The sequence below is a fragment of the Dreissena polymorpha genome, chromosome 16, assembly GCF_020536995.1.
Source record: "Dreissena polymorpha isolate Duluth1 chromosome 16, UMN_Dpol_1.0, whole genome shotgun sequence".
In the NCBI taxonomy this organism is placed as follows: Eukaryota; Metazoa; Mollusca; class Bivalvia; order Myida; family Dreissenidae; genus Dreissena; species Dreissena polymorpha.
In genome coordinates, this window is record NC_068370.1 from 44898791 (window position 1) to 44913575 (window position 14785).

Sequence of the window (14785 nt, forward strand, 5' to 3'; positions counted from 1 at the left end):
GCCGCATTAAACACATTTATGTCTGGATTTAGCCGCGGACATGTCCGTTCATATGTTCATCAACTTGAAACTATGTTTCGACACAGCTGGATGGCGGCTAAGAGCATGTAAATTATACGCAACTTGATTTCTGCTTGCATGAGATCAAGCAAACGTTCTGGCACACAAATTCGTTTTGTATCATGAAATCCTTTATGGCGCATAAGTACTACACATAGTTTAAGAGCCGTGCTCTGTGAAATGGAGTTTAGTGCATGTGCGAAAGTGTCGTCGCAGAAAGGCCTGTGCATATTGCACAGGCTAATTAGAGACGATAATTTCTGATGGATGGCATTTCAGTTTAAACGACGTCTCTTCTTTGCGGGGATTCAATTAAGGCGGAAATGCCGTCCCTGATTATTCTGTGCGGACTGCACATGCTAATCTTGGACGACATTTAATGCCATGCATAAATCACCCTTTTCACAAACCACGGCCCATAATTAGTAAAGTTAACAAAATACATAAAAGGCAGAGTTTGTTTAAAAGCATACATCAAAACCGTAGAATACTACCACCATAACAAAGCCGTTCTAGCCATGTATTTCTGAATTTAACACGTTTAAAAAAAAAATTGAAAGTCTATAGTAATTTATTTTTAGATTCATACTTCCATCATCTGTTCGGTCAGACCTTACATCATTACTGCATTTGCCAAAAAAATTGAATATACGACCTTAATTCACTTTCTTCAACGTCGTTTTCAATATGACAAGCCCGCTTCATGAGATAACAAGATGATACGAGAAAAAAACAACACATTAATTCCGACGTCTTTACTGCAGATGTAAAATAGGACTTGAAATGCAATAGGAATCTGCATAAGCAATACTGAGCAACTAAAATTAATTTTTTTCCATCTTCTGAAAGCGACATTATGTGGATAATTTAAGTTGGACAAAAATGAAGCCTTTTAGTATAGCGCACATATACGTATACTACTCAAAATTTGCTAAGGATCACTTTTTATAGTATGTGTAATTTGAAGTTCATCCATAGCTAGATTCAGCCAGAGTCACGCTTCAATGATAAATCAATACATACAAATAAAATCAAAACAAACATTCTAATATAAAAACCTGCAAAATAACAATTTAAATTAAATTAAATTAAATTGAAGATAATGTGAAAATAAAAATTAATCCTTAGCAAATTTTGAGTAGATATATTGGTATAAATGACAAATGTTTACAGTTGGATGCGTAAATTTCATGAATAAATTGCATATGCATAGTATACGAAGAGAATTGCTATTCTTATAAGCTAAATGGTGTTCATTTATTTCTTTACAAAATCAAACATTGTTGTTATTTATATGTTGACTATATTTAGGGAACCAATTAACTACAAGTTCCTATGTATGGTTTCATTCATAAATGGTAACCGGACAATACAACAATTTGAAGCAGGTTGCATTATATAATAAAAAAGAATTCTCGCGGTCGACAACAATTCGTTCCTTGTAACTATTTACTACATTACTTTAATACAAACACTATATTCAACAAACAATAGACAATTAGAAATACCCCTCGTTCCTCGACATATATTACGGTTTACAAAACATCTAGGATGAGGTTGTTATTTAGAAATGATTCAATTTTGTTACCATAGTTTTGGACGTCACGTTTCCAACGTGTAGCACTTGTAGAGTAACCTAATTAGGAATGAGGTGAACAAGTCAAATAGCGAATGCTATACTGAGTACGTGACAATAGCAGCATAACTTATGTGGTAAAATAGTGTGAAGACAAAAAAACAACAATTTGCCATGGATGTCGCTGGATTTGAAAAAATCTTCAAAGACAAATCCTGTGTTTTTGCATTGTTTGCTGTGGTTCAACGATTCGATTATCATTATTTTTTTAACTTAACTGCGACCGTTCAGATATATTATTTGTTTCTGCTGTAAATGGTCTTGTTTTAATGCGTTAATGGAAAGGAATAGGATATTCACAGTTTACATCATAAACGCATTTAAGTATTCGTTGTTTCGATAAATATATATGATCAATTTTACATTTGTCAAGCAATTATTATTTCCATATTTCAAACTAGTACATGTATGCATTAATAAGACACGTCGAGGCAAAATGACAGCTTGGAGACAAATTATATTATGTTGAGATGCTATGAGAAATTAAATTGGGAGGAGGCCTTTCTTCAGCGTCTGTTGAGGTGAACGAACTGCATACATCTTTCATCTACAACTCACTATCTATAAGATCGTAAGATCTTCTTTTAAGATATTTCCGGTGAAAATCACTAGATTATTCAACTTGCTCTAAATTGACCAAAGTCAAATCAGCGTGAAGTGTACATGTCAACAAAACTTTAACGTCTGTAACTCTGACCCGATGAAATCACGTGACAAAGTCTACTTCACCCGTCAATTACTTTCCCACGCGCTTGTCAATACCCTATAGTTTGTTTCAATATTTGAGGTTACTATACATATAAAATGTATTACGCCTCGGTAAAAGTCCAATAACCAGGTCAAATAATCAACTAGACACCCACCCCCCTCTCCAATTCCCAAAATAATTTGTACCTTGGAAAATGTATGTTAGTTATATTACTCAGTAGATCTTACCTAACCATGTAATGTGAAAATTATGTTTATATGACTATATTGTTCTGTATACTCATGTTGCAATTGTTACTTGAGATAAAAAAGTTCTGTTCTGTTCTATAACATTATGTTAGTGATCATATTAGAAGGAATATTCATTCGAATTTTCACTGATCAAAACAGATGTCGTGAGGAAAAAATGTGTTGCATTGGTACGTTTGTACTTAATTGGAAAGGTTCAGATGTTCTCATCCAAGTATTCTAAACATACATGTCTCAAATTTCAAGGGAATACGCTATACAAAATGAACACTCAAAATGTTACATATGTTTCCACTTAATTAAGGGATTAGTGCTAATGTATTTTAACAATTAAACAATGGCTTAATATTCACAATTATTCGCAACTTATTGGTTTCTTTTTATGCGTATAAACAGACATCAACGACAAATTTCCAAAACAATGTTACTAGCCAAATGAATCGACTTTCAAATTTAAACATTTAATCGGTTTGTTATCAGAAACGATCGCAGTCGAGCTCGTCATATAACAATTTGTTTTTTTTGCAATATTTTTGTGAAGCAATATAATCCTGTCTTACTTTGCTTTTTATTCGCCACTGAAGTGTACAATCCCGTTTGAATGAGGTTTTATTAACCTTAACATGTATGAGTATATTACCGTTTGATGGATCAATACATATGAATACTTGCGCATTTGTTGATTTATTAGATTGCACATATCTTTCCCAGAATGTACTGAGAGGTGTCAGCTGCAAGACGCGGCTATTTGTCAGCATGGTGACAAAATATAGAATACGGAGCAGTTTTGGAGTACTGTTATTATTGAGAAACATGATACCTTGTCGTATGAATAACATCAAGAATAATGTTCTACTGTTCATATCCGATGATTTACGAACGCAGCTGGGAGCATATGAAGGGCCGGACTCTCCAGGAGGAACTGTTCAGAAGATGTACACACCAACGACGCAGAGTCTTCTTCTAAAGCGCGGATATATACAGATAACACCATGTTCACCCAGAAGATCGTCCATGTTGACAAGTCGTCGACCACATAACACACGCGTTTATAACAATGCCCCAAATTTCCGGAAAGTTGGTGGATATTTTACGATTCTTCCGCAGTATTTCAAACAACATTGTTATACCACCGTTGGACTGGGAAAAGTGTTCCATCCTTCCTCCTCACCTGAGGAACATGAAACGTGGTCGAAACCTTTCTTTCGCGGAACTAAAACATTTGAGGATAAGAAACACAGTTGGAATGCCATCCCAGATCACCTTGTCAAGAGGCAACGGCCTTTAAATGACCAACAACTCGCTGACCGCACGGTCAAAACATTGAGGACTTTGGAACCACAGGCTGTTTCTGGTACTCAGCCGTTTTACATTGCCACAGGCTTCTACAAGCCCCATCTTTCTTTAGTTTTCTCTGAGTCCTTTCTGGGGCATGACCGTGATGTTGAACTACCATCCAATTCGTATGCACCGCGAGAAATGCCTACAATCGGCTGGAGTCCATATATGGAACTGAACTCGTACGCAGATATCAAAAAACTCCGTGTGAGTAGTGCGATGAACGCGACCTTTGCTGATAAAGTGGCTTTAGTTTAAAGGCGGGCTTACTACGCTACTGTGTCGTACATCGATTCGCTTGTTGGTCAAGTACTTGAGGAATTACTGGACCTTTGACCATACAACAACACAGTCGTCGCATACTGCGGTGATCACGGATAGCAACTTGGCGAACACGGTCGATGGGGTAATCATGTAATCGGACTTTAATAATAAAATTTTACTGTATTGCCCTACCAAAATACGTTTCATTATTAATTGCCATGTCTTTTTTTTCTCTTTTATCTTTGTACATGTTTGTCAATGGATTATCAGAGTCAAGCATAGCCCGTAGGTATTACCCGATTTTTTTTTATTTCTGGAGTTAATGCTTACATATTTGTAAATTGCGTCGTGAAAAGTTTGAGGGTTTGTCTGATTTTAAAGTCTTACTGCAAAAGATTTTCGTCTTCTCGTACTTGTTAATTTGCTTTAATGTTAACACCATTATTTACATGCTATTAATATTATTTCAGAATCTGTTTGAAGAATCTGTACGCATCCAATTAATAATTAGAGTACCCGGAATTATGGATACTGGCGTTTCCTCCAGGCAAATTACAGAGTTTGTGGACCTGTTTCCGACACTCGTCGAAGCTGCTAGTCTTCCACGACTTCCGGAATGCCCTGATGACTCGCAAAACGTCAGCACGTGTACAGATGGCAAGAGCCTCCTACCACTTATAAGAAATCCAAACAGACCTATCAGTGACGTCAGGGATACAGTATGCGCACAGACAGATATTGATACACTGAATTTGTGAAGTTCCGTGGAACACCGCAGTGGAATGGTTTCCATGGTTCGGAATTATACGATCATGAGATAGATCCCAGAGAAAACATCAACCAGGCCGATGTCCCGGAGTACGCAGTAGTTCGACGACAGATGAGTTTTTAACTCCGGTCTGGCTATACGAAAGGAGTATATGTATAATGGCATTGTAATCCTAATAAACATTTAGTTGTTATAAACTGGTTGCGTTTCTTTTTTTAGATAGTCTGAATACTTAGACGCCTTACACTAGTTTGCAAACTTGCTACTACAGGTTTCGATTTTGTCGTTTAATGATTGCAACGGGTTTGTCTTAATAACCTGTTGTAGTCTAAATTAGCTTTCAAACTTCTCAATGCCTCTCTGTACATTAAGACAACTAACAACAGTTTGAAAAAAAAAGTATATTACTGGTATAACGATTTGAGAAGTAAAAATTGTCAAGTGTATAAACACGCCCACGTATATGATGCATTTTGAGTAAATCGAGTAGGTTTACCGTACCGATGGCATAGTTAATAATATATTATCTTCGCACAGACAGCTTTCGATTATAAGCATTATCTATTTTGATCTATTTAAAAAATAATTTTTAGCAAATCTTACGCAATTTTATCATATTAACTGATGTAATTTAAGCATGCATTCCATTAATTTCGGTTGACAGAGACTTTAAACATGCGGTTTAAATATTACATTCAAATTCAAAAATGACCTTGATATTGTAAAGATTCTGATCACTATTGTTTTCAAACAATGTCATTTTATTTTACAATAACATGAAATAACATTGATGATTCGCTGAAGGTCTTGACAGAAGTTGACGCCACTTCGAATTTATTTGATACATTATCTTCACGGAAACGTGAATTCAAACTGCAATTCCTAAATGTTAACTTTCTACATCCAATGTATCATCCCAATTAGCTCAAATGTTATCATCAAAATTTTAATGTTTAAAATTGCATGGCGTAAAAACTCAACGAAAGATTCCCTTATTAAGAATGTTACTGAAGGCCTTGAAAGAAGTTGACGCCACTTTGAATTTATTTGATACATTATCTTCACGGAAACGTTAGTTCAAACTGCAATTCCTAAATGTTTGCTTTTCACATTCAATGTATCATCCCAATTAGCTAAAATTTTATCATCAATATTTCAATGTTTAATATTGCATGACGTAAAACCTTTCTCTCATTAACAATGTTAGTCTACTTGCTGTCATAGTTTTAAATCCGTGCGATTATTTTTTGTGATTTTGTAAATGTGTACAGTTAACATATTTAAACCCATCTGTCAGTAATGTAGATAGCAGTCTTCTGCCTGGGTACGTTAATAAATACAAATGAAGTTATTGTATTGTTTTGTTCTAGCATCACATTGTGTTACTAGAAACGTTGCATACAAAAAGATAATATGAGGATGATATTGTCATGTGAGATTAACTCACTAAACGTTATCTGGTGAAATCCATTTCCGCTCAATTCTCACGTTTAATTTAACATGCACGTGTCCCAAGAGAAATCCTCATTAACGTTGACGCTTTTAATTCAGAAATAACGATCTAAATTTGAAATAGGGTTTACATGTTTAAAGACAATAACAAATTAAAATGACTGCAAATTAAACAAAACAAAACACATGCCACATAGTTATTCATGGAACAATTGAATGGTACGAACGTCAATTTCATTGTACCACGATGCAAATCAAATAACAATAGCGATACACATACGACCACTTGACAACTCGATCAGTTATGCAACCCAAGGCAACATAATTGTCAAGATGTAATGTTTAAAAGTATCAGTGCATAATGGTTTTACACATGTAGTTCGGCTAGTACCTATTACTTCAATATAAGAATCTTAAATGCAATCCGGTCCTAAATAGAACCGTGTCCAAAAGCATTTTTTTCAGAATTTTTTTGTAAGTTGTTTCGTTTTCATTTAAACTGCAACCGTACCCCGCGTGGCATGGCTTATTAGTGACTCAAGAATGTTAAGTGGAAGAAATACTGCTCGTAAAGTGTATGTATGTAATGTGAATTAGTTAATACAAACTTGAATTATATATTTCAAGTGAACATATCTTAAATGATATTATACAAGTAAATCTAATGTATATATTCGCTTACGGTGTGAAAACAAAATTGTTATGTAAGAATTGTACTTTAATGCAATAGGTTATTTTGTTAACAATACTTTAGTGGGTGCGCAATACGTATTTCATGAACTATTGCTTCTAATAAAATGTATTTTAACATGTAAACATTTTGCAATACAACCACGCCATACATTATAAGTTTCCCTACCCTATCATAAATAATATATATGATAATAATAATATATAATAATATACGAGTCTGCGCAATTGGTAAGAGGAACCTAATAAAGAATCAGCACTAACATCTTACTCGTAATTTCTTGATTAAACTTGGGCAAACCGGAAGTCCTGATACATTCTACATGCTTTTCAGTTTGATTCTATGCCTTCATTGGTAAGTTAAACTTCCATATAAGTAATGCGTTTTGCTATGTTTTTGAAGATTCATAAGTAATCAATAAAAACAACTCCTTTCTGTTCACGTTATTGATACACTAATTTCTAGTCTCACATTCTTTGGATTTACTGCTCGGCAGCCTCTACGCAAGTGTATGCCGTTGCTTATATTTTTAGGTAACTAATTTGGATTGCAACACATAAATTTGTAAAAATGCCGTTGCGTTTTCTTTTCAAGATTATTACTTATTTTGCCAACCATGTATATTGATGTAGGAGAAATTAGCTCGGAAATGGTAAAAATTACATTACACATTGAACACTTCAATTAATAATACTTATGTATGTATTTGAGTAATTATTATGTTTTTGTGTTCATCAACTTGAAACTATGTTTTGACACAGATTGATGGCGGCTAAGACCATGTAACTAATACTCCATTTTATTTCTGCTTACAGTACATGCGATCGAGCAAACGTTCTAGCACACCGTATCATGTAATTCCTTATGGCACATCTGTACTGCACAAAGCATACGAGCCGTGCTCTGTGAAAAGGGGGTTTAATGCATTTGTGTAAAGTGTAATCCTGACTCTTTCCGCTTTTATGGTATTTCATGATTAAAAGAAGTCTCTTCTTAGCGGAAACCCGGTTTAGGCGGAATGTAACGTCCCCGATTATTCTAAGCGGACTGCACAGGCATATTTGTGGCGACATTTTACACACATGCATAAACTCCCCTTTTACCAAAGCACGGCCCATAATTATTCAAGTTAACAAAATACATAAAAGACAGAGTTTGTTTAAAATCATACATCAAAACTGTAGAATACTACCACCATAACAAAGCCGTTCCAGCCATGTATTTCTGAATTCAACACGTTTAACGTGTTCAACGTACCTTGTTATTCAACACGTAACACGTATATACATGCACATTATAATAGGCGAATTCTTGTTTTAAATGATATCTTGAGGAACTTTTTAGCGCTATGAAATTAACTAGTAAGCTATAATTAAAATAATGGTAATTAAAACAGCATTATCAAATATGCAATATCGAAAATAAAGTGACATGACAATAGTTTGTTTGCGTTTGGACCCTTGAAGTTGTAACTATTATTCCTTTTCAAAATGTTCTTATAATTGCGTTGGTAATAGTTTAATTCGTATATGTTGCCAAAGATTAATTTTATATTTAAATACAACTCAGCTGGTATATTAGCATTGTATGTCAAAACAAAATTTGGCGATGTTTTTCTGTTACTTAATGTTTTTACACATAACTAAGTAAGTAAGTAAATATTTTATTAAAGTGACATGTGCAAAAATATATAGAAATAACAACAGACAATTACAAAAAGGCATGCAACCGGCCCAAACGGGCCTATTAGTCACATAATACATGATAAAACATTAAGCATGAAAACAGTAAGCGATTCAATGGTCAGTAACATAGTCAGTATATCAAGAATTATCGATATGGTCATATCACAAATTCAGACGTCAATCAAAAAATATATATTCTTTATTGTAATTAGGCAAAATATATGTGCTAAATTGTCATTAAGGTAAGTAAATGAGTATTTTCCTGCTAAATCACATTCCATAATATTTCATGTAGCGCCACTAATAGCGGCATGTAAGTTCTGACTTCAATGAAGTTACATTTGTACATAATTTGATTTAAATCAAAACTGATACTTTAAAGTGTATGTTTTGATCAAAATATTCATCCTTGTACGAAAATTCAAACTACAAGGATGAAACATGAAAACAATCTAATATTTATTGTAATATTTAATAAAAGTGTATTCTTAATCGAGCCGAAAGATCAAGATTTACACTTCAAGAGAATAAACAATATCAAGGGTTAAAAGTATGCGACTGATGAATTCAGAACATAAAACAGTAACAAAACGCCACATGTATACTATACTAATGTGTTATACATATACTTAACATGAATGAAGTGTAACAGCAACATGCATGTAACGTTTAACGTATCTTATCAATGCTTTAATTAAAATGGTATGACATCGACATTGATTATGATATGATTTTATAAATAGTCATCATTCACAACAAAAATGGCTTATATTAACGGATAAACATTATAATTGCTTCATATATGGAATAAATTGCTCTACGTTTCAAATATGAGGCTACTAAATACTTTGCTAATTTTCTGGATTGATATTTTACAAGGTTAACAAATTTATCACAGTCTCTCATGTTCATAAATTCATGACTTATGAGAATTTCACTAAGATAACATAGTCTGTTATCCTGGTATAAGAGACACTTTAATACAAAGTGCATTTCATCTTCAACTGAAGAAGTGTTACATAGTTTACAGAGTCTCTGTTCTGGCGCTTCACCAACATACCGCCCGGTTTCTATGCATTATTAATAAGGGCAATCTGTTGTGTTGAAACAAGCATGCCAAGCAATTTAATGTTGACATTATTTGGTTCAAGTAATTGTATCCCAATGTAGCGTTGATGTAAGCTTAACGTACATACTGGTTATTACTATTCTTTTTCAAACTAAACTTGCAATCGTATTTGGTGGTGCCGTACTCGAATTTTAGCGGTTTTTAGTTATTTCCGCAGAAATTTTGAGAGTTTTCGGTAAGTTATTTTTAGAATTCAAACTTCCACCATTCGTTCGTTAAGACAATACATCATTACCGTATTCTCCAAATATTATGAATAAACGACCTCAATTCATTTTCTTCAACTTCGTCATCCATATGACCAGCCAGTTTCATGAGATAACAAGATGATACGAGATGAAATATTATTTCCGACCTATTATCTTCGGATGTAGAATAGGACTCAAAATGCGAAAGCAATCTGTCAATGCAATAATTAGGATATATTATTTAATTTATTTCATCTTCCGACCGCGACGATATGCGGATAAATTAATTTGGAAAAATGAAGCCGTTTTATATAACGAACATAAACTATATTGGTATTAATGACCAGGGTATACATATAGATGCGTACATTGCATGAATAAAATTTATATACATAGTTTACGAAGCACATAACAAATTGTATAAGCACATGGTGTTCATTGATTTTTTAATCAAACATTGTTTTTATTTATATGTCGACTATATTTAGGGAACTACTTCATTACAAGTTCCTCTGTATGGTTCCATTAATAAATTTTAATCAGACATAAAAACATATTGCAGCAGGTTGCATAATATAATAAAAAAGGATTTGCGCGGTCAACAACAATTCGTTCCTTGTAACTATTTACTACTTTACGTTACTACAAACACCATATTCAACAAAAATCAAATAGACATATTAATGGTTTACCAAAACATCTTGGATGAAGTTGTAATTTAGAAATGATTCACTTTTATTTCCATAGTTGTTGAAGTCAAATCTAGATGCCCTGGCGACGAAGAGTCGTCTTTTAAAGCGCGCATACATCCAGATTACACCATGTTTACCTAGTAGAACGTCCATGTTGACAAGTCGTCGAACACATAACACACGCGTTTATAACAATGGCCCAAATTTCCGGAAAGTTGGTGGATATTTTACAACTTGTCCGCAGTATTTCAACAACATGGTTATACTACCGTTGGCTTCGGAAAAGAGTTCCATCCATCCCTCTCACCGGAGGAACATGAAACGTGGTCGGAACCTTTTTTTCGCGAAACTAAAACATTTAAGGATAAGAAACACAGTATGAATGCCATCCCAGATCACCTTGGTAAGAGGCAACGGCCTTTAATTGACCAACAACTCGCTGACCGCACGGTCAAAACATTGAGGACTTCGGCACCACAGGCTGTTTCTGGTACTCAGCCGTTTTTCATTGCAACAGGCTTTTACAAGCCCCATCTTCCTTTTGAGTTCCCGGAGTCCTTTCTTGGGCATAACCGTGATGTTGAACTACATTCCAATGTGTATGCACCGCGAGAAATGCCTACAATCGGCTGGAGTCCATATATGGAACTGAGCTCGAACGTAGATATCAGAAAAGCTTCGCGTAAGTAGTGCCATGAACGCGACCTTTGCTGATAAAGTGGCTTTAGATTTAAGGCGGGCTTACTACGCTACTGTGTCGTACATCGATTCGCTTGTTGGTCAAGTACTTGCGGAATTACTGACCCTTGGACTATACAACCACACAGTCGTCGCATTATGTGGTGATCATGGATGGCAACTTGGCGAACATGGTCGATGTGTTAAACATAGACAGATATAGATACACTGAATTTGTGAAGTTCCGTGGAACACCGCAGTGGAATGGTCTCCATGTTACGTAATTATACGATGATGAGATAGATCCCAGAGAGAACATCAACCAGGCCGATGTCCCGGAGTACGCAGTCGTTCGGCGATAGCTGAGTTTTCAACTTCGGTCCAGCTATGCCAAATGATTACATGTTTAATGACATTGTAATCGTTTTAACCATTTAACCATCGACATCGAAATTAACGGGTTGAGTTTCATTTTCAACATAGTATGTATACTTAGACGACTTACACCAGTTTGCAAATTGGCGACTGCAGGTTTCGATTGCAACGGGCTAGTCTTAATAACCTGGTTTAGTTTAAATGCACTGTCAAACGTCTCAATGCCTGGCTGTATATAAAAACAACTAACACCTGTTTGAAAAAAGAATATTACTGATATAAACATTTGAGAATTTTAAAATAATATATTCTAAACGCACTAAAGCTTTCGATTATAAGCATTAAATATTTGTATCATTTATAAAAATATTTTTTAGCAAATTTAACACAATTTTATCTTATAAACTGATGTAATTTGAGAATGCATTCAATTATTTTCGGTTGACAGAAACTTTAAACAAGCGGTTTAATTATTACATGCATATTCAAAAATGACATTGATATTGTAAAGATTCTGATCACGATTAGCACCATTAAATAATTAATGTGGCTTCAACAGAGGTAACAGGTTTGCTTAGATTTTACCTGCTAAGCTAGTGTGTTTTATGTCCGTGACTCATATTTAAATATTGCAAACTATAATAGTCTAAGATTTTCCTGTTGACAAAGTTGTTAGACGGTTCTAATCAGATTCAAACTTTGCCTAGGTATTTTCAAAAACAAAGAAATTTTTGAAACAAGCTTTTAAACAGCACATTGCCCTATATTTACCATATAATACGTCCGAATACCAACTAATGGGTATGCACTTTTGCAAGAACACATTGCAATGTTTAACTTATTGATGAAATTGATAATTGTTAATAATCGTTTTACAGCTGACACAAGTCTACTCCTGTCGGTCAAGCTTTAACAGAAATATACGTTTCAAGAACATGTCCTCACGGCGACAGCACCTTGCAATTATTTCAACAGTATTTATTACATTTTCATACAATGAAAATAAATGTTCTAAGTCGGCAAATATATCTGTTAGTATAACAAACACATAACCGCTAACATAAAATTTATAATTACATAATGTCTTGCGCATGACACGCATTGAAATTAAAAGCACATTATCAAATAGCCCTTGTATTTACAAATATTAAACACAATATTGCACCTTACAATTAGTACAAATTTGTAAAACAAATCAAGCCTAAATTAAATGTATTGGTATATATGTTTGTTAAATCTTGCCTACCTCTTACCAATCATTATACGTTTTTTTGTTCGTGCATTTTTTACATGCACCAATACAAATACAGATACATGTCTTATATATCGCAAAAATTATTATAAAAATATTCTATTGCGCTTCACAAACACTGCACATTGGTTATCCGTGAAAAAGATTGAACAAATGAGTTTTAAGTCTTGATCTAAAACAGCCCTCATTGTCACTGATTTTTAAGTGGCCTGGCAGATTGTTCCACCACTTCGGGCCAAGAACAGCTAAAGATCTATCCGCCATCTTAGTTCGCCTCCTGGGAATAACAAGATTACAGTCACTTTGTGATCGAAGTCTATACCGACTGCTTACTGGGACAAACATGTCTTGCAAGTAACCAGCAGCCTATTGTATAAATATGGATAACTTTAGACAATCCAAAAGATAACCTTTGGTTAACTTTATCCGTTTTTGGATATGTTATCAAACGTGGTTATCCTATTGTATAAAAATGCAAGTCGCATTGGATATCTTTATCCGATTTGGTTAAAGTTAGCCAAACATAAAAAACCCACAATGCATATTTAATCTGGTTCCGGTCAAGACGGTTTCGCGGAAAGTGTCATTTCAGACGACAACAAAATGGCTGAAACGCTTTCGCTTCGTAAAAACGTTCAGTTAACTTTTCCCATGAGGAAACTGCTCTAATCCGTGAAGGTGTTATGAAATTTGACAAAGTTTTGACAAAGAAATTTTCAAGCGGCTCAACACCAGTCACCAAGAAAATTCAAGATGGGGCGTGGGCCGAAATAACGGAAAAAGTGAATTCCGTCGGTCGTGCGTGTCGCACGATTGACGACGTGGAAGGTACGCGAACGCCAACATTGATATTTTTCGGCCATTCGTTAATATGAGATATGTAAATATATGTATTTATTAATACTTAACTGATGTATTTAGGTGTTAGTATTCCACAAGCCGAAGTCGAAGATCAACGTCCGTGCGCATGTAATCATAGCGCCGTTTGAAACGCAATATGAATCCGTATACAATTTCTAGAGACTATTATATAGAGATTATGCATAATTACAAACATTTATAGAGCTTATTGTCATTCCTTCAATTTCAGAAATGAACAATTCGCATTTTCCGTAAATATCTGACAAGTTTTAAATTGCGCGAGTGACTGATTGTAATATGTTGCCGAGATAGAATAAGACAAAATTATGTAATCAGTAATATTATTGTGTGTTATTTATTTAGAAAAATATCGGAAAATGGTCGCGAAGGCCAGAGAGTCGCTTACGATGGAGCGAAAAAACGCCCGGCAGACGGGTGGCGGACATGCGATGAAAGCCGCAGACACGGTAACGATGTCAATCATTGAAACAATGAAGGACACGCCGTCCTTCGGTGGGATTCTGGGTGCTTCTCAATCCGAAACCACCATCGGTATGTGACCACCCGTGTACTTAATTATTAAAAAAAATAACTATATTGATTATGAAAGCTCCACTGCAATTGTACCTAATTTATAAATACAACACAATTAGATTATACCTAAATCATAAACCACTGAAAAGACTTACACTGTCGAGTGCGTAATTTTTCTGTGCCAGCTACGTACATGTATCTAACTATTCTTACCTTTCATTCAA

At 34.6% G+C, this 14785-nt stretch overlaps 2 protein-coding genes across 2 annotated transcripts; both read left to right on the plus strand.

Annotated features, from left to right (window-relative positions):
* Nucleotides 1–3466: 3466 nt before the first annotated feature.
* LOC127861802 (iduronate 2-sulfatase-like) lies at nt 3467–4249 on the plus strand. Its single transcript, XM_052400481.1, has one exon. It carries the CDS (start codon nt 3467–3469, stop codon nt 4247–4249), a length of 783 nt encoding a protein of 260 aa, XP_052256441.1.
* A 6990-nt stretch (nt 4250–11239) lies between these two features.
* Nucleotides 11240–14587, plus strand: LOC127861803 (iduronate 2-sulfatase-like). The gene is made up of 3 exons (XM_052400482.1): nt 11240–11543; nt 13845–13994; nt 14391–14587. The coding sequence occupies exons 1-3, from the start codon at nt 11240–11242 to the stop codon at nt 14585–14587; spliced, it is 651 nt and encodes a 216-aa protein (XP_052256442.1).
* The last annotated feature ends 198 nt before the right edge of the window (nt 14588–14785 follow it).